We start from the raw sequence: 20,981 nt of genomic DNA, 5'->3' as shown, positions 1-20,981 counted from the left end.
TTAAGGTAATATTAGATCAAACAACGATACCAACAGATACAACAACAGTTTCCGACACATCCATTCCATTATTCACGGGAACACAAGGTGGAACAAAACCCACTCTTTTGAACAAAGAATCATGTCAAAACAGTGTTTATTATTTCAAAACAAGTCCTTCAAATTGTATCTGTATCTTGAAATCGGGAACTATTGATGATAATTCAAATTCATATGAAGGTTCGACGAGTACCGATTGTGCAAATGGTGAAGTTACAACTGTTTATTCACTTCAAATTCCTCCAACTATTACATCAGTTAATGTTGCACGTAATTCCGTTTATAGCAGTTTGGTGTATCCAAGTGGAGTTCATTTCACTTCAACTTCGAGTGTATCTCTGAAATTTGATACTTTGGTTGTGGACAGCCCAATTTACTTTGGAACTCAAATTGCACTTAATGTCACATCCATTTCATTCTCTGCAAACAAACTTGGATTTTTGAAGGCTGATGGTTCATCAATAACATTACCAACTACTATCGCATTGGGAATATTCATTCTTCCTACAAGTGTTGCCAACCCACCAGGTGCTTACAACTGTCCATTAACAAACAATTTCAAAAGAAGAATTTATGGATATCAAATTACCGAAGGATGCCAATGTTTGGACCAATTAGCAGATTGTGGCATTTCTGAATTTTCAGAATATTATAATTTGGTAGTTAGTTCAAATACGGAAATTAATTCCAATTTCAATTCAATCGTCATTCCAACAACTGCGACACAAAATACAATTGAAATTTCTCATGTTGGTAGTGCCGTGACTGTTGGCACTCTTGATGTGTCTACTTTAACAACATTGAACCAACTCACAATCAAATCGAATGTCCAAATAACCAATTTCAAAAACAAACAAACCTATACCATATTCGAAAATTTGTTACCAACTCAAAGTACAAGTACTGTTACAACTGGTAATGTTTACTATTATAACTCAATCACAAATGCACCAACTGAAACTGGAATCTCACAAGTTGATTGTGGATCGTCAAGTAATAAGTTTATCAGAGTATTCAAAACCATGTCGAATTTGAATTGTGATTGTTTGTATAATACCCCAGATGTTGATTGTAAGAAGAAACCCGAAGTTTTCCATTTGAAATTGGACACTTCAATAACACCATACAAATTTACACTGACATTACTCTGGTTGGATGTCGAACTTACTTCTACTTCAATAAACCCAATGAATGAAATTGTCGTGTTGAAAGAGAACAATAAAATTATTGTGGGAAATACTGACTTTAAGTTATCTTCTACAGCACAAACAACTATAAACGCCCAATTTAAAGATACAAACACTGCATATATTTATTCTACAAACGTCCAAGTTGTACCAACTACTACAACAAAATATGCTTACCCACTTTTTGTATCAACATCATCTTTCAATGGACTTAATTCTATTCAGTGTAATAATATTTATAGATACTTTGTGACAGGAACAACAGCTAATTGTGATTGTAAAATACTTGACACTGACGGTGCAACAGATTACAAAGACTGCCATTATCAATCAGTTAACTATAACGCAAATACCGGAAGTGCTAATATCAAACTTGTTGATAATTGGAACTCTCTGACTTCAACGGCTGATTACCCACAAACGACAATTGATATGGGAAATAAATCCGCCACTTCTTTAATTATTAAAACAAACACGAATATTAATGGACAAGTTGGAGGTACAACCAAACTTGTAACCGATGGTACTAAATACGTTCTTATAGATACAAGTGGAAAATTAATCACAATTGATGTCAATCAATGTGGAAGATATTGTGCTTCATATAAACGGGGAGTTATTGATACTTCACATTCTGCTGATTGTTTAACAAACAATAAGAGAATTTCAAATGGTAACTTGTGCTATTGTACATTGAATGGAGACGGATCAACATACCTTGAAACTGATTGTAACCACGACACTACTAAGGATGGCTTTGATTTGTATTTAACAACAGCGACACAACCAATTACATCTACAAACAAATATAATTCTCTTGTTATTAAAAGTGATGTCGGCGCAGTTGAATTGACAACCACAAACAACCAAATTCAATTTACAAAGGTGGATGTTTCTAAAAACATTGTTTTCTCGATACCAGTCACTTCTATTGGAACTTTAACACAAACATCAACAAGTGCTTATGTGACTTTTAATAAAGCAACAACAATCACAACTGTTGTACCAAAAGCAAACGGATTTATCCTTTACAAAGCTGCTTCAAATGAACAATTGACAATCACTTCAATCACTGAACCAACTGGATGTGTTGATGTAGTGTACTCTCCACATGCAAATGTCAATAATGTTGCTACTCAAAAACTTGTTGTTCTCAACGGAAAATCAACTTTGAAAACAAGTCAATGTGAAAATACCGTTGAGTGTAAATTTGTGAAAGAACAAACTACAACATACGATGACCAATTCTCAACGATTAACTGCCCATGTGATAACTCTGTAAGCGGTGATACAACAGGCGCAAAATGCAAGGTTATGGTCGAAAGTGCAACAGCAGCAAGTATTTTCACTCTTGCACATAATGTTAAAGCTGATGTTATTGTACAAAAGGATATTCAATTTAAAACAACGACTCCTTATACCATTGATAACATGACTTTTAGTGGTTCAACATTGACTGCGACACAAGGTTCTGAAATAACACTTACTTCATTAACTACCACCGCATTAACAATTACGGGTAACGTGAACATCAATGCCCAAATTGGTGCAGTTAAGGCAACATTAACAGGGAATACAAAAGCGATTAATATCAATGCTTTTGCATTCAATGAAATTGTCTCGGCTTCTACAAATGTGTACAATTTGAATGGAGGAGCTAGCTTTGTTTTGGAATGCAAGAAATGCACATTGAGTGGAACTGAAACGATCACTACACTTAAAATGGGTAATGCAAATGAATATACATTCAATCCCGATTCACAAACAACTATTCAAAAACTTCTTGTTAATCTCAATGGAAATTTGACACCACTTAATATACTTGGAAATGTCGTTTTTGCAAATGTATTAAAGACTGATTACACATTTAGTTATCCGCTTGTTATCGCTCAATTAACAAATACTTCTTTGTTCAAATCTAATGCTGATCTTACAACGACTGGAATTCAAGTATTATGTAAAAACTTGGTTGTACTTGGAACTGTTTCACCAAGTACTCAAATTTGCGCAGCAAATAACTACGAGGAAGTCAATGAAGTCGATTTACCAACAAATTGTGGTTCTTCAACAACAATCTGCAAATTAACTTTGAAAAATTCGACGACGATGAAAATTACTAAGAACTATGATTCGATTATCTGTGAATCTACAGATAGCTGCAGTATTGGAACAATTGATGCTACTGTGACTAAATTGAACTTGATTGGTTTAACAAAGATATTCACTATTACAAGCCCACCAACTTTCCCAATTCGAGCAACAAATTGTGTTTTGAAAATAACAGGAAGTGCAACATTATCTGCACAAAGTGGTGTATCTATTGAATCATCAACTGGAACATTAACTTTATTAACATCAAATATTGATTCAATAACCACTTCATTTGATGTCGTCGTTAAGGGAGATGTCGTTATTGGAACAAATATGGTGACAACTGGAATGTTGACATTAACATCAGGTTCTTTATACGTGAAAAAGAATTTGACATTCAAGAGCCTCACAGTTGCGAGTGAATTTAAATTATTAACTGTTCTTAACACAATGACGATGAGCGATTCAACTGGTACTATAACAGCTGCTAATTATTACTCGCATTACGCAATGAAATATGTCAAATGTGGTCCTGTTGATTCTATTTTAACAGCAAATAAGGATTATACCGCAGATGGAATCAAATGTATCACACAAACGAGTGCACAAATTGACTTGAATACTAATGAAGCATATGTCAATCACTATAAATTTAATTGCAAAGACTTGACACGCACAACTATTATTAAATCACCAAAGGTGAGCTGCGCACAGAGTGTGACAACAAACAGTGAAGTGATTGTAAATGTTGCAACGACATTAGGTGGATCATTTACTCTGAGCAAATTAACAGCAAAGGCCGATGTCACATTTTTGAATGACGCTCATTTGACTTGCTCAACGACTCAAAACGCAACAGGTAAAGTTATTCTTTCAGGCACTGGTGAAGTCACAAATTGTGCCAATGTTATTCATAACTCACAAGAAACTATTTCTATCACCAACGTACCTTCCATTGAATTGATGAATACTGGAATATTTGATTTGAAGAGTACTATGAGTGATTTGAAAATTACGATAACAAAGAGCGGGTTTGACAAGACTATTCCAATTACCGTTGACATCGATTCCATTTCAATCATCGATTCATCAACTAAAATCAAAAATTACGTGTTGATTGAAATGACGAACCCAATCAAAAGTGGAAATTTGGGGAGTTACACATTCAAATGTAATAACAAGAAGATCGTCCATGGAGACTCTCCAATGTTTTCATGTGAAGATTTCCCTTATGATGTTACTTATACAACTGCTGATCCATCAAAGAACCCGGCACAAGGATGTATTGATGACACTGGAATAAATTGTATTGCGACAGTAACAGTCGATGCTGCTTATACACTGAATACACTTAACTTGAATGTATTGAAATCGAAATATATTAAATTGCAATTGAATGTCAAGAAAATATTAATAGTGACAATGGAAAAAACAGTCGAACAATTTGAATTGACGGGTGCTCAAAAATCGAATGAAGAGATGTCGTATGGAGCAATTTTGTCAGACATATTACCGAAATACACGACAGTCACTGATGCGATACTTAAAGTTGGTTCTGCAACAACCGGCAGATTTAAAGTCGACCACATAGTGTATCTCAACTCGGTTGGAACTTCTGAAATTGATCTGACGAATGTCGAAGCGAACTTCTGGGACTTTAACTGCTCGACTCTCAAACTTACTAATGTTATTGGGAACATTTCATCCCCAATTAATATCGACGATTTGACTGTCTCGGGAACACAACTGAATATATCGAGATCGGTTAATATCTCTAAAATAACTATTTTGGATACTTCTAATGATGTTGCTTTGTTCACTGTGATGCAAAACATTGAAAGTATTACCATTGGAAGTGGAATTGATTTAGAAAGCACAGAATGTCAGTACATCTTTAATTACTTGGGAGTCTCAGTGAAACCTACATTGAGTCAGAATTTGGATGAGATCAAGGACAAAAACAGAATATATGTTGGAGCGTGCACATTCAAATTGACGAAATGCGCACTTGTATCGACTTCAGACTGTTCAATTGATATTCATGAGAATGGGAATTACCAATACACTTCGTTGTGCCCAGATAATACCGTTGAGATCGATTTGACTCAAGCGAAATGCGGCAGTGTCACGTTTGATGGACTCTCTGAAAATGAATACAGTCAAATTACACTTCCAACTAACACGACATTACAATCTTCGACAACATCCCCAATCATTATCAATACTTTAGTGATAAAAGAAAAATTGATTTTGACGAGTCCATATATCATCACAAATCTTGTGGATGCCGTGGAGACACCACAACCAGCTTTGGACATCACTCTTGGCGCAAATACTCAAATTGTTAGTTATGCTTTACAAGGAGAAACAACTATGACTATTCAACAAGGCGCGACTCTTAATTTCATGAACACTGTTCAGAAGGCATATACTATCAAACAAATGACTATTGAGGGAAGTGAATTGAATGTGTATGGTCCTAATGTCGAACTCTCAATTGAAAGTCTGATATTTGCAACTGTTGCTTCAACAAGTTCGATTATTAATGTGAAACAATTTAACATGAATGCAGCCAAAGTTAGTTTGACAACTGCAAAGAGAACAACACACATTCCATTGATTAATACAATGGTTTCTATGGAAGACCCAACAACACCATTAACTGATATGTCATTGGTGTGCAACAAAAAGACTTTGATTTACAAACAAACAGATAGTGATGTTAAATTCCAATGCCCAGATGACGTCTTATGTACATATGGTTCATCAGAATGTGACAGACCATCAACAGGAACTACCGATTATGAGCAACGATATATCATTGAAGTACCAAGCACTCACAGTGGTGCTGTAACACTTACAGACAATTCTAAATTAACTAAAGGATATGATGTAGTCAATGTGAAACAATCCGGAGCTGTTATTACTGTAGCGAATGGAGGAATTTATGTGTTTAATATTTCAGTGGCTAAAGTGTCTATATCATGTGCTGATGACACGTCTGATGTGAGTTGTAGTGTTATTATTAATAATATGAATGAAGACTCTTATGGTGTCATGTTAACTGGGAAGAATATGATATTAAAGGAAGACACCACTATTGAAAATTTAGTGGCGAATGTGAATATAATGGGAGATATCACATTAAGTTCGTTTGAAGTGACTTCACTGATAGTGAATGTCAAGAAGGGAGGAATAATGAGAGTCACACAATACGCTTCTATGAAGGAATTGCATATGGAAGACGGCGCTTTAGTATACTCATCGGACTCTTTTGATGCTGGGAACTTGTATTATGAAGGCGGACAAATTATATTTGACTCGACGAACACGGAGGCTGTACTCAATGTGAACTTCTTTAATGTCAACAACGAAGTATTAACACTTGGAAAGAAGGAATGTATCCATCCAATCATTAGACAATCATTCACAAATCCAGAAGAAGTTATTGACAGGCCTGAACTTGTCTGGAAGGGTAAAGTAATATATCAGAAGACTTCTACTATGGTTGACCACAACTGCGGATATTCTAAACTTGATTTGTGTGGGAGTGAAGGCGCGGAACATAATTGTGAGAATATTGAATGTGATACGACAGATGGAGATAAGCGTGCCATTTGTTATTGTACGTATGACCCTGCTATAGTCCAAGACTGTGTTTTGAAATGCCCGGATACTGCAGGCACGGACTGTGTCTTTGACCCATCACAGTCTTCGAACTCTTTGTTTAACAAAATTAGTATACCAAAAGAGAACACTCTGAATGTCAGTAAACTGTTTAAATTGTTTATCTTACCAATGAGCCAAAACATCATAATCAGTGCGACGAAGTCACTCAATATCTTCCAAATAACAGACGTGAATGGGACTGGTGAAATCACTATAGACGCTGCTGATGTATCGATTGACTCTATTAGACTTACTAACCCCGAATCAGTCTTAACGATTAACGCGAAGTCCATGTTTGCGAAGGAAATCTATGTCACTGACGGAGCGACACTCAATATTAATGTACCAATCACTTTACAAACGGCTCAGGGTATTTTCGACTTTACACCGGGAGGAGTTGTCCCCAATGTTACACGACAAATCTACTTTGGAAAGGACGCTAAAATCAATTTGAAGGAGAACGCCAATTTTGTGATTCAAGGACCGACTGAGAAGGACACTGTGACGAATAAATACGATGCTGAATATAACAAGCTGACGCTTGAAGAGTGTGTGATGACTGTAGATGCGAACTTTAAGGGTATTAAATCGAACAAGTATCCGAATATTGTCTTCAATTTTGATGTAATAGGAGAAGTTGTTATTAACAAGGCTACACTGACTTATATGGATGGGACTACAACAGACAAGAACATCACTTTAATACTGAATAATGAAGTTTCACACATCGCTGCAAATTTGACATCACGGCATGCTATTGATGACCAGAACTACGCCCTTGTGATTGGACAATCTGCAGCTATTCTCGACAAAGCGGCGATTCCTGAGTTGTCGTGTGACTTGACTGCATCGTTCTCAGGGAAGGTGACTGAAGACACGAAGTGGGTGAGAAGTCAATGTCCATGTAATGGAGAGACGTGTATAGTGAACACGGAGTTGACGACGAGTTCAGTGAATTATGATATCAGTGGGATAACCTTTGCTAAATATTACACGACGACTGGCTTGTTAGAAGGGTCGAAAACGAATATCAGCGAATTGATATCATATGGAGGGAATACAGAAGTGAAGATCACGGAGTCAACAATTGGAGCTGTTTTAATGGAAAAGAAGGGAGTGATCTCATTCACGAAGCCACTGATGATACCAACAATTAGTGGAGTTGGCGAGTCGGGAACAATAGAAGTGAAGACGCACTCTTTAACGACGAAAAGTATGACGAATGTTGATATGTCGATATCAACAGGGTCGATGCTGTTTGAGAAGGAGACGAAAGGCGATTTTAAGGGAAGAAAGATTACCGTAGCGGCGAATGGAAGACTTGATATTTACACGTCGAGTGTCTTGTTTGATGAAAGCACTGAATTTGAAGTTACAGTGGAGGCGGGACAACCTGCGTTAATTTCAGTGGACGACGACGCACTTGGAGATGCATATACGATTGTGAATGCGAAGTATACAGTAACTATCCCGGCAGATGCGGCTGGAAAGGTCTTTGCTATTTTGCGAGTGTTAACGCCAATTAATGTGGCGAATTTCAAGATTAAAGACGGGAGCGAGACACCAAGTGCGAAATTGGGAGTGAAGGGAGCCGGTTTTGTGTTTAAGGAGGCGTGCAATGGAGTGATATTAACTGATCTGCCCGACGCACAAATCACGTGCCCGGAAGATAGAATGGCAAGAGTGGTGGAGAAGTTTGAATTCCCAATGTACATGATTGCAGTGATAGTCGTCTTTGTATTGGTCCTTGCTGTCATTGTTGTGTTACTGATAGTCTATATGGTCCACGTCTATATTGTCCGAAGAAAGAACATGAAGGTCTTTGAAGACGGGGAAGAGCTCGACGTCGATAATCAGAAACAAGACGAGGAAATCAAAAATGAAGGGAATAAGACGGGTGATAATAAAGCAAATGAAGAAAAACATAACGCAATCGAAGCACCTGTACCTTCAGAAATACCACTCGCTAATGACCAGAAGACTACTAGTGTACTGGAAAAGACTTCAGAGTCAGGGTCTGAGAGCGGCTCGGGTTCTAAGAAAGATTAAATGACTTATTTTTATTATTTTCTTAATAGTTTTTTTATTAGAAAGAATAGTTTCATTATAATTAAAAAAGTTTTTTATTATAATAAAAACAATAATTATTATTATTTCTTTAATAATTAAAAACAATATTAGTTTGTTTATTAACTAAAAATTTATAATTGTTTTATACATACAATTCATTAATTGGTATTTTATTATTTTCTAATAGTATTATAGTCCCCGACACTAAACGGGATAAACAATTAGTTTTGTAAAAAATAAAATATGGTTTATTTAATTAGAAATACTATACATTACAGAATTAATAATTATTATTAAAAATTAACTATTAAAGAATTGAATTAAGAATTAATGGTTCTTTATCAGTTGTGTAAATTCTTTGAGTAGATCATCTATGGAGGGTCTTTGTTGTGGGTCTTGACTCCAACATTTTGATAAAAGACTTTCGACTTCGATTGGAATGTTTTGAGAGAAGTCATCGAAGTTAGAATGGAGCTTATCTAAGGAATAGCCAGTCATTGCTTGAGTATAATGTGCTTCATCTTTTGATATAGTCTTTGGGAGTGGAGGACGAACTCCTCTTTCAATAGCACTTCTGAGAGTTTTAATATCTTCAGCAAATACAGTTAAAGGTATTTCTTCATATAATATGACCCACATTATCATTGCCAAAGAGTAGATGTCCGATTTTTTGGATCGAATTTTAGTCGACACTTCTGGAGCACTGTACAGCGGAGTCGCCTCAAAGCCATTCTCTCCCAACAAAATGTTGTTGTAATCGAAATAAGCAAGTTTGACAGTTAAGTTGCTGTTTATTAAGAATGAATCTGGTGTTAAATTGCAATGACTAAGGTTGAGTATGTTATGGAAGTACTGTACACCTTGTATTCATTCTATAATAAGAGCAGTTTTGACGGATATCGTCTTGTCTAAATTACTTAGTGTCTCAGACTCTATTTCTTCAGGACTGAAAATAAGTTTCTGTAAACTTGTTTCCATTAACTCAATTACATAGACGGGTTTGTTTGTACTTAAAAAGCAGAGACCAATAAAATGAACAACATTTTGATTTGTCTTCTTCTTAAATGCTCTGGCACTTTCAATCAATTTCGATTGTTGGACATGGTTTAGTTCGTTTGGGTCTTTGGGAATAAAAATGGCAACAGGAGAATCATTCAAAGTACCTTTGAAAACACTACCATACCCATTTGTGTCTAATTCATCTTCTTCTGAACCAATTTCTATATCATTTCTCTCAATTAACACTTCATTTGGGTTAAAATCTTTTTGCTAATGTGTTATTTTGTTAATTTAAATTGATGTGTTTATTATGTGATATAATAGATAATTATGAGTGAACAAACAGACATATTTTGGCGAAATGATAATCAAAATTTCAGTTTAAATTATATGGAATGTGCATGTAAAAATATTTGAAGTGTGTGTATGTATTTGTATTTTCATTCTATTTGATTGTTTGGTGCAGTGTTACTTAATAAATTTAAAACAGTGTGTAATATATATCATTTTAAACTCCAGTAAATTAATTTATGAATTATCTTAAGTAATAAAGACAGACTGTATGTTTAAATAACATTGTTTAATTATTCATATTAAAAATGTAAAAATAAAATAAAAATCTAATGACTGTTGTCGAATTTTCTTTCGAGTGTAACGTTTTTTGAAGAATTAAATATTTCAATTAATTAATTGAATGAAAAAAAATTACAACTTATTGGAAAGTGAAATACCCACTCGATCGAGAATCTCAGTCGAGAGATCCACATTAAAAAATTGAAAAATGTACTATATCGATCCATATTAAACTATACATTTCCATTCTTCGTTTACTAAACACCATAGTTCATTATGGTTTGAGTTGCTATCTTCTTGGATGAATAACTTGTGGTCATTTATTCAGTGTCCTTCAGATACTGTTTTTAAAATGTTTTTTGAATCAAAAAATATTGATCCAAATGGAAAACAGGGATAAATGAGTTAAAAGAAACGTATTAAAACGGGGATTTATCCTATTCTTTTTCACAAATTTTTACTCAACATTATAGGGACCTACATTGACCACCACCACCTTTACCAAAAAAAAATATTTGCCGCAAGTGTTTTTTGAAGGAAGTCCACTTTTCAGCCACTGTTTGTGCGTCCCCATATCGCCCACTTTCCTTGTCCGTACTGTGTGGACGCGGATGTGGTTCCCCCCCGCTTGCGGGGGGGTCAGGGGGATCCGCGCCAAGGGAGGACTTGGAAAGTGGGTGAAACGGTGCACAAACAGACTGTTTGAGTGTGTCTTCAGAGCCTTTTTTTCAATGCTCCGTCTTACTCGGTTTCCACTAAATCAAGGTGAATTATCGGCATTTTTTGAATTCGGGAACCAGACCTAATATTATCCCAGTTTCCTATTTACTATAATTTTAATTTGAATATGATTCGAAATAGAAAAAATAAATCTATTTTAAGAGGTGGTGGTGGTGGTCAATGTAGGTCCCCAACATTATATTATATTAAATTACATTATATTATATTATACTATTTTATACTATTTTATACTATATTCACATGTCTCTATGGTAAAATATGGTATAATAATAAGTTGTGGGATCAGTATAAATAGATCTTATACAAACTTATTTTCTATGGCAAACGTAGAAATTAAAAAAATAGCTAATATCAGCCGATGCTTCATGAGAACGTCGGGATTTTAGCATAAAAATTTGATTACGACACCGTACGGCATCGTACGGCATAGGGAAATTAGCACCTCTTTACGGACACTTCCCGTTTATTAGTATTACAATTAAAGTATGCCTTGGCCATAGTGTAATACCATTTATTATAGTTGTTTTACTATAAAAATATAGAAAAACAGAGTCAGTGCCTCGTATTTTTAAACTAAGGCTATAGATGTTATGTACTTGGCGAAAAACACTAGAAAATGTCTCATCTGAAACTCTGATATACATTGATTTTAGCTTTAATGAGTATTAACTCTCATACTTTATCGTATGCATACAGAGATGAACCATCTCAATATCTCATTTCAACCACTTCAAAATTGAATAAACAAAAGCATCAAGTTTATCAAACATTTGGACTGTTATATTTTCTGTTAAAAAATGGTTACAATCTATTGATTGAGAAGCCAAAACAAAAAGTTCACTTGATTCAAGAAGTGGACATACTTCAGATACAATTTTCAAATGGAAATACTCTATGGCAAACAAGTGCTATTTTACCGAATAACAAGACAAAGACCATTGTTCTGTCTCTTCTTGAAACATCGGTGAGTCAAATCACTCAATCCAAACGAGGAAATGTCAAGTCTATAACTTATAACGAAATGATTTATGAAGCAAACTGGATCAATAAACAAGGCAAAAAATTACACAACTTAGTCAATAAGTTTGTTCAAGGAATCGCTTGTGTGAGTGAAAGAGATGATATACTAATGGAAATGTATACCATTAACAATTATCAAGTCATCTCCATTAAATACAAGCCACAATTCATTCAAAAAGAAGAACAAAATGTATTAGACGTTTCTGCAAGTGTGGACTCTACTCAGACTTTCTTTGAAAAAACTCAATTAAATTGGAGCTTTCATTTTGGCAATCAAATGTTCAGTGACGAAGAACAAGGATTTATTCAAAACTATTCTAATTCTTTTTATTATTAAAAACTATTGTTCAGTTCGTTTTTTTCTATTTTTATATTAAATCTTTTATAATAAAATAATTATCTAAGTTTCGTTGATTTCAAAGTCATTTTTTATTATTATTTAAATTATTTTAATACTATTTTTTAACTTGAAATATGAACTGTAAAGTTGATTATGATTTTTGTGAATTGCTTTAATAGTAAAATTTACTATAATTCTAATATATAACAAGATCCATGGTATTTAAAGAGTTTCAGATCTGTGGGTCATTCTTGACCCACAGATCGAGTAGTCCGGCCAGACTTCTATTTCAAAAAATATTGACTTCGCGACTATTATGTCATTCAAACATAAAAACGCTGCAATAAAAGATACTCAAAGAATCGTTTTAAGAAACATCGACGACAAATATTCAAGTGAGTTGATACTAATAAATCATACTTTTTACAATCCCGTCACGTAGTGTCGGGGTTTATTTTTGTAATGAAGAAAAAAATGTTTAATTGAGGTTTATTATTCCAATACTTTATTACTACCTATAAAGATTTAAACAATTCTTTATAGTTACATACTATACTTTACTAATTCCTTTTTCTTACACAATAAATCTTATACATATAGTAAAATTAATTATACAAAAAGTCAAAGAATAAACGACTTTTACTTACTTGACCTTCTGCGTGCTTCTTAGAAACAACCCAGCCTGAACTGAACGGTGATTTTCTCTCCCTCTTGATACACATCATACCCGAACCCATCATTCAAGTACGTGTACTCCATTCCCACGATATTAATCGAGAGCAAATCCTTCAAGTTGAGTACATTAGTTGGGTCTTCTCCTCTCGCTTCAATGCACTTTTTGATTTGTTCCTCTTTTGCCTTGTCGACGATGACACTGAACTTGACAAAGCCTTCTTCGCTCGTGACGACCTTGACCATTGTGTTCTCCTCCGCGCATTCTACAACGTCTGTAGGGACGTCGGGGAACATAAACGCAACAGCTGCGTTTTGGATCATCTCTTTGTCGTTAGCATTGACATCCATAGAGAATTCCGTATTATAAGGGGGTTGGTCTCCCATATCTCTTCCAAATCGATGGACAAAATCAACGCCATTAGTTTCGCACCACAACTTAATGATCCCCACTGAATCTATCTCAGAAATATCGGAGATCTCTTTAATAATATCTAACGTGTCTTGTTCCGCTATAATCCCCCATCCCGCATCACATCCACCTTTCTCCGATAATGAGATCCAAGTCTCTATCGCAAGCACTCCAACTCTCTTCGCTTGACTCTCCAACTTCCCGATCTCCGTCGTCGGCGATCCAACTTGATTAAAAAATTCAACAACTTCTTTTAATGAATCAACCGGTGACGTACACCTTAATACAATCTCATTCCCACTCGGATTGACACTCCCCGTAATATTCGTCGGGGAACTCCGCGGAATGTTGTCGTAAAATAATTGAACAAATTCTTGCGCATTCTCATCTATCCATTCAAACGCTTGGACAAATGCTATCACATTCTGCAACGTCAAGTCTTCCCCTTCGACCTTCTCTTCTTCGGAATCGTCTTCACTTCTCTCCTCTACCCCGTCACACTGTGTCATGGGTGCCGTGTCATTTGGAACGGCTACCCCGTCACCCCGTGCCATGGGTCCTTTTCCATTTTGAACGGCCGCTACCCCCGCTGACTCCTGCGCAGCCTTTTGCGCCTCTTCCTCTTCCATTTTTCGCTGGAGCTCTTGCTGTTTGAATAACTCCTGTTGCTGTCGGAGCATCTCCGCTTGATCTTTCGCGCGTTGTTCTTCCTCTTTCTTCAGTTGACTTTGCCGCTCGGCTTCTTCGATGTCGGCGCGGCGCTTTTCCTCTTCCGCTTGCTGTTTTTTGTACTCCTCTTGTTGTTGTCTGAATTTCGCGAGGCGCTTCTCTTCCTCGCGCTGACGGATCTCTTCAAGCTCTTGTTGCATCTTCGCCGTCGCTTCCGCGGTGGCTTGCGCGCTCGCGATGTGTTGATCGTCCATTTGGACGGTAGTTGTTGGAACATTTTGATTGTTAAGTGTTGTTCCTTCTGTTGTCATCTGCGCGTTTTGTTGTTGAATAGCGGCTTGAGCGCCTTGGCCATTTGACATGGAAAGTGTTGGACGGGTGACGACCCATCCCTTTTTGGGGCGTGACGTGGCACTTGGGGCGGGTTTGTTGGGACGTTCGAATTGTTTTTTGTCGGTGGGGGGGTGTTGACCGTCATTAGGTGACGGTTGTTGTTGTTGTTGGTCGAGGTGTGGAGGTTCTGTTGGAGGAAGTTCATCTTGTTGTGTGGGGAGAGTCTGTGGAGGCTCCTCTTTCTTCATGAATTGAGTTTTAACTTCTGATGTGACGTCGACTTTTTGTTCGATGGGGTGGAAAGTTTCTTTGTCGACATTTATAGAGACTGGAGTTAACATTTGCTCTTCAACTATTTGTTGTTGAGGTACTGATTTTGGAACGGACTTTTGTTGAGCTAAAATGACATCTTTCATTCGCTTCACAAACTCATGAAGGTACATCTCAGTCTCAACAAATAATATAAACTTCCGATCACCTTTTTGATTGCGTGATAAAACAGAAAAGAAGAACTTTTTACCAGGAACATTCATCGTCGGCTCTTCCTCCACTTGTGTGGTACTATTTAATTCTATATACCCGGTCGCTGTTGTCGCACTCTTAGATGTAAAATACCACAATTTGTTCGGCTTCAAAACAAACCATCGCTTCTTCCAAGACTTCACACTTCCTCCCTGCTTCTTCGCCCATGCTTCAAATAATGACGGCTGAAGACTCTGAACAGATACATTTAAGTCGTCCGACATTGGTATTAAATCAATCGAATTTCCAGTTCACTTTGGAACGAATTTCAAAAATGTTTTCTTTTCTTTGATTCTGTTTTTCTTGTTCAACAATTCAAATTCCTTTCGGCATGTTCTCCATTTTGGCTTCTTATTTCTATCAAATGCCTCCTTTGTTCTTTTTGGGTGGTGGAACAAATGGTGTATTAATAGATTTATAGCATTTTAATTATAAAATATAATACACTTTGATTGAAAAAACTGGTGGAAATTATACCACTTGTTATGCCTCTTTTATTCATTTGGAAAAAACGGTGTATTTTCAAGTTCGCTCTTGTGAGTATTGCTTTTCATGGAAGGTACTAGTACATTACTATTGTTTTACTAATATGTACTATAATTCGATTGATTTTTATTTGTTTTTTTGGGGGTTTTAAAAAAAAACCAAAAAAAAAAGATTTTCACAAAATATTTTTAAACTGTGCCATGTTTCTCTTTCATTTAAAATAAAGTTGTGTAAGATTTTTTTATAACATTTAATAGTTGTTTATAGTACTTTTAACTATAACTCTACATTTATTTTTAGAGTTTGGTATTTTTCATGGAATAAAAAAAAGTTTGTTGTATTCAAAATTCAAAAATCGTTCACTCAATCAAAAAAATTAACGTTTTTAATGAGTAATTCGATAATTTAATTGAACTTATTTTAAAATTTAACAACAAAACTTACAAAAGAAATAACACCCAATTACACAAAAACGACGTTCGTCGTTTTGCTTTCCCCAAACGCATCTTTATCAACAACTGTTTTTCCGCAAATTTTAATCTCCCTCAACATTTCGCAACACGCAAAAGCACGTTTTTCAATCTTTTGTACCGACACACTCAACTTAACTAAACTCAATTGACAACACATCTCAAAGCATTGTTCCTTTACAATCCGCAAATTCGAGTATTTTTCTTCTTGTTCCACCACAACAAAAATCTTCAAATTACAACACCGATAAAAACACTTTTCGGGCAATATCGTTATGTTCGAAGATACCTCAACATATTCAAGTGACGAACAACTCTGAAAACAAAATTTCCCAATCTCCAAAACGTAAGACGGAATTCTCACAACCCTTAACCGCCGACTATTCTCAAAACACCGTTTCCCAAATACTCGGACACTCCGCGGAAAAATGTCCACGGCCCACGAATTTTGGAAACCCTTGTACAAACCCTCATCTAAAAACTCGTAATTCAAAACCTCAAAGTCCGACATCGAGAACGCACACTCACCAAACGAGGTGATGCCCTCGCGAAAAATCTTCCCAAAAACAAACGAGTCACTTTGGGTGAAACAGATTTTAGAAAAAATGACGTTATAGAATCGTTTATAAAACAACGACTTTTCAAAGGAAACTGTGAAGTCGATGTGGTATATTCCGACATGGTCCAAAAACGGGTCTGTCTGATTGTAGATGTGAAGGGTGTATAAGTTGGGAAAGAGGGAGAGCGTTTTGAGAGGAATGGGGTTGTAATGGAACTTGTCGAGTAACTCGCGATGTTTCGAATTTGTTTGGATGATATTAAGAAAGTCAGAGGGGTGTTTGAAATAGGTACTTACAATCATCAAAGAGTAACTGTCTAAGCAACTCGTCATCAATTGGTGCTTCAAATGGTATGGAATTATTTTATAGTTCTTTATACTATTGTTACATTTTATAGAACAAATATTTAAAAATTTGAAGTTAAGAATATTATACTTTTATTATAACATATACATTACATTTAACCAATTGAATTATTAATAAAATATAGATTAAATAGAATATATTTTGAATATTAGTTTCATTTATTTATTTTGATATGGAATAATAATATTAATAGTATAATTATTATTAAAAAAATAAAATAATTTTTAAAGAAATATTTCGTATTTGTGAATCAACTATTAAAAATAGTTATATTGTTAGTTATATATATTTATAAGAAAAACTATTAAAGAACGAAAAAATACACAAATTCGAACCAAACAGATGTTGAGCGGTTCAAACTATTTTTTCACATCACCAAAGGACTTGTTACCACATGTACTGACTTTTACACCGTACCCACCCAACATAAAACCATCACCACTTCCAGTTATGTGCAAAAAGTGTGGCTTTTATGACAATATGTACAACGCCCGATCAGTGGAATGTGTCTGTTGTTGCAACTGCGGGTCTCCTCTTCCCGTATCAAAGACGAATTCAGATACCTTTATTCCCAATTCTTCCAACGTTTCTTTATGTGTCCCATCAACGACTTCAATACTTAAGGAGTTTGTTTGTGAGTTTTTTCCAATGAATATTCCAAAAATTTAAACGCTTTTCAATTAGGCCATTCTGGTATTTTAAATCTTAATCACTCATTATTGATTAAAACAAAATCTGGGCGGAACAACACTTCATTAAAGCATATAAATTTACGATTAATTAGGTTCTTTGTATAAAAAATAACAATCAGCAATTGTGTAGTATTTTTATGCTCTTTATATTTCGACCCAGGTGCACTTCCTCTCATCAAATCAACAATATCTTCAATCTCCGACGTTTCTCCAATTGTGGTGATCTTTTTCACCCACGACACTCTTTTCATTCTTTCCCCGACACGCAGCGATGGGCTCAAAATCCTTCAAGTTCCTCATTTCAACACCACCAACGATCTTCCCGTTTCGTTTTCCTCGGTTTTATTTAAAAAGAAAATTTCACCTCAACTTCTCACTCAAATCGACAATCTCCGTCTTCCCTTTGAAGAGTCAATTTCTCAAATCGCAAAAATGGATGGATTTTGCCACGTCATCAATACAATGGATGCGTTCTGTTCTCTCAAATCTCAAGTTGTCGTTTTTGTTGCAACTTCGGTTCGGACATTACCCATGGATTTAAAGATCCGTTTTCCAGTTCACGTTGTGTTCCCGGATAAGTACCAATCTGCGGCATTCCCAGCCCTTCTTTTGTTTATTAGAAACAATGGAGGGTCTATACAAGCGTGGGACAGACACACACCAAACACGCTTGATGCAGCGGTCAAGACATTGTTTGTTTTTACTATTATTTATAGTTTATTATTATATATATAATACAATACAAAATAGTATAATGATATTATACTATTTTAATACCTTTGATAATTATTTTTTATTAATAATATACCATTATTATACTTTTTGTTCAACACCGTTAATGCAAATAGAATAAAAGAATAAAATCATATTTAATAACATATGGTTTAAATGAAACAATGAGTGATGAAAAGAGTGAGGGAGATTACCCTTCCACGAACGGAGGGTGGCGACGTCCGACTTATTTTCCCAAAGCAAATAAGTGTGGAAGACACTTCGATGGAACAAAATGATTTCATCCAACTTCCTGATGGGATACTCAAAAAGAAGGGGACTTTTAAGATCGCTCCATCCACGCCACTTTCAAGACACTTCATCTCTCTCAGATTCAACCAAAAGAGAGGTACTGCAAAGACTGTGTTGTACCTTCAACTCATATATAAGGACGTTCTGAGATATGGAGGGACGGAATTTCAATTCGAAGCGTTTGTTATGTACTATATTTAATAGTTATTTTATTATAATGTATAATTATGACAAAATATGTACTATACAATAGAAAATATTTATTATAATCTTTAACTAGTATTTAATAGTTTAGTTTATTATTAAAAATACCATTTTACATTCAAGCTATAATTATATAGTAAAAGAGTTATATACTATACTACCATACGCATACAAGTAAACGTATAATTAGTTTATAGTATTGAAATAGTAAAATTAATGAATAGAATAGAAACACGGCGGTTTGACTTGTCGCCGAGTTTAGTTGAATATTACTCGACACTGAATATAGGAGGAACAGCACAGGCGCTGTTATACCGCCACCCCGAGTTATTTTATTTGAAGAAACGTTTAAAGAGATGTATGATGTCGTTATCAGCGAAACATCATCAGTTTTTCCAGGTGTATAAGTTATTGAATTATATGATGGTGTCGCCGATGTACTCCCCACTGAACCCACACTTGTCCGCACAATATCAACGAGTACTTTTGGACTGCGATCCGGCATTTTTAGTCGACACATTTCTTCCGAAGGTCTACACGTTTGCGACGTACCAAAGCGAAAGCGAGGAACTGTATATTCCATTGAAGAAAGAAAATATTAAAGCACTGCAGGGAGTTGCTGTGGTTTTTTTGTCGTTCATGAAAATTGTTGTTGTGAGCCAAGAAAAGGAGATACATAAGGAAGGGAATAGCGTTGGAGTGTTTGTGGAAAGGATGAAAGAGAACGTTAACTACCCAATTGTAATGAGCGAGTTGATTATCGGAAGGGAAGACTATGAAGTGTTGGGATATTGTATGCTCGATGTCGACGAAAATAAGTCGTTTAAGATGTTCATCTCGGAACTCAATAGTTTGTACGTTAAATAAACTTTTTGTTGATTTTGAGTTTTGCTATTAAAGTGTTGTTGTATTCGTGAAGGAAGTGTTTGCGCTGTTTAAAAGACATTTTAAAAGAAAGAAGGTTTGAATCAATCATCATCGATATTAAATTGGGTGATGGTGGATTGTATATGGTCAAACACACTTTATATGTGTGATAATCGTTTCATGATTACAACATGTTAATTAATATGAAAAATTACTAAAAAATGAAAAAAGGTATGTTTTTAAATGGAATCATGTTATTTGGATAAAACATGTTGAATTTTTATTTTTGACTGCTTTATAAATGAACCATTTCTATTAATAAAGGAATTGTGAAAAATGAGCTTCAATTCCAAAAAAAATATAATATGAGATTATTGTGTCATTTATTTCATTATTGAGATACACTGTTTATCCAAAATAATGGGTTAAATATAATGTAACCTGTGTATTCATCACTGTAATTAAGGAATGACATTTTCAAAAGGAACTTTAATATAAAATCAAATTGAAATGTCATTATGGATTGTATAGAAATGGTTATGCTTATTTTATAGAATTACAAAATTATTATTGTAATAAACACATTGAATAATTTGAAAATGAAGTTCGATTGTTCTTGTTATAAATACTGTAGTGGTGTTGATAAAAAAATTCTAAATTAAATTCATAAAAAAAAGAATTAATGACATTTTAAACATTCTTTCTTGTTTTTTTGGGTTAAAACAAGATAATTAATATTTCTATTTCATACTTATGGCATTCATATATTTTGAAATACCTTTAATCAAGTTTTATGTACTTTAATTTTACAACCAAATACCAATTTATAATTCAAACAAAACTTTTTATTTTTTCATATTACAGTCATGCGAAAAAGCTGTCGCGTTTGGAAAAACCTGTCTTGAAAAAATATTTTATAGTAAATTTATAATTACTTACTATACAGTATAGCTTCTATTCGATTTATTTGCAGGGT

General features: G+C 34.9%; 5 protein-coding genes across 5 annotated transcripts; 2 read left to right on the top strand and 3 right to left on the bottom strand.

Annotated features, from left to right (window-relative positions):
* Window positions 1-5: 5 nt before the first annotated feature.
* Window positions 6-9,035, top strand: EIN_400750 (hypothetical protein; the record flags this gene model as incomplete). The annotated part of the gene is made up of 1 exon (XM_004258678.1): window positions 6-9,035. A coding segment is annotated over one exon (9,030 nt), but the record flags the coding sequence as incomplete, so codon positions are not given.
* Window positions 9,036-9,383: 348 nt separating this feature from the next.
* EIN_400740 (hypothetical protein) lies at window positions 9,384-9,695 on the bottom strand (the record flags this gene model as incomplete). Its single annotated transcript, XM_004258677.1, has 1 exon — window positions 9,384-9,695. One exon carries the CDS (start codon window positions 9,693-9,695, stop codon window positions 9,384-9,386), a length of 312 nt encoding a protein of 103 aa, XP_004258725.1.
* Window positions 9,696-13,395: 3,700 nt separating this feature from the next.
* On the bottom strand, window positions 13,396-15,561 carry EIN_400730 (hypothetical protein; the record flags this gene model as incomplete). The annotated part of the gene is made up of 1 exon (XM_004258676.1): window positions 13,396-15,561. The coding sequence occupies one exon, from the start codon at window positions 15,559-15,561 to the stop codon at window positions 13,396-13,398; it is 2,166 nt and encodes a 721-aa protein (XP_004258724.1).
* Window positions 15,562-16,285: 724 nt separating this feature from the next.
* On the bottom strand, window positions 16,286-17,185 carry EIN_400720 (hypothetical protein; the record flags this gene model as incomplete). The annotated part of the gene is made up of 1 exon (XM_004258675.1): window positions 16,286-17,185. One exon carries the CDS (start codon window positions 17,183-17,185, stop codon window positions 16,286-16,288), a length of 900 nt encoding a protein of 299 aa, XP_004258723.1.
* Window positions 17,186-18,343: 1,158 nt separating this feature from the next.
* EIN_400710 (hypothetical protein) lies at window positions 18,344-20,005 on the top strand (the record flags this gene model as incomplete). The annotated part of the gene is made up of 3 exons (XM_004258674.1): window positions 18,344-18,603; window positions 18,823-19,113; window positions 19,363-20,005. 3 exons carry the CDS (start codon window positions 18,344-18,346, stop codon window positions 20,003-20,005), a joined length of 1,194 nt encoding a protein of 397 aa, XP_004258722.1.
* Window positions 20,006-20,981: the final 976 nt, after the last annotated feature.

The sequence above is a fragment of the Entamoeba invadens genome (genome assembly GCF_000330505.1).
Source record: "Entamoeba invadens IP1 unplaced genomic scaffold scaff_1105074724775, whole genome shotgun sequence".
NCBI classification, from domain to species: domain Eukaryota; phylum Evosea; order Mastigamoebida; family Endamoebidae; genus Entamoeba; species Entamoeba invadens.
The sequence above is the reverse complement of the archived record's forward strand: the minus strand, read 5'-3'. Positions and strand labels throughout refer to the sequence as shown.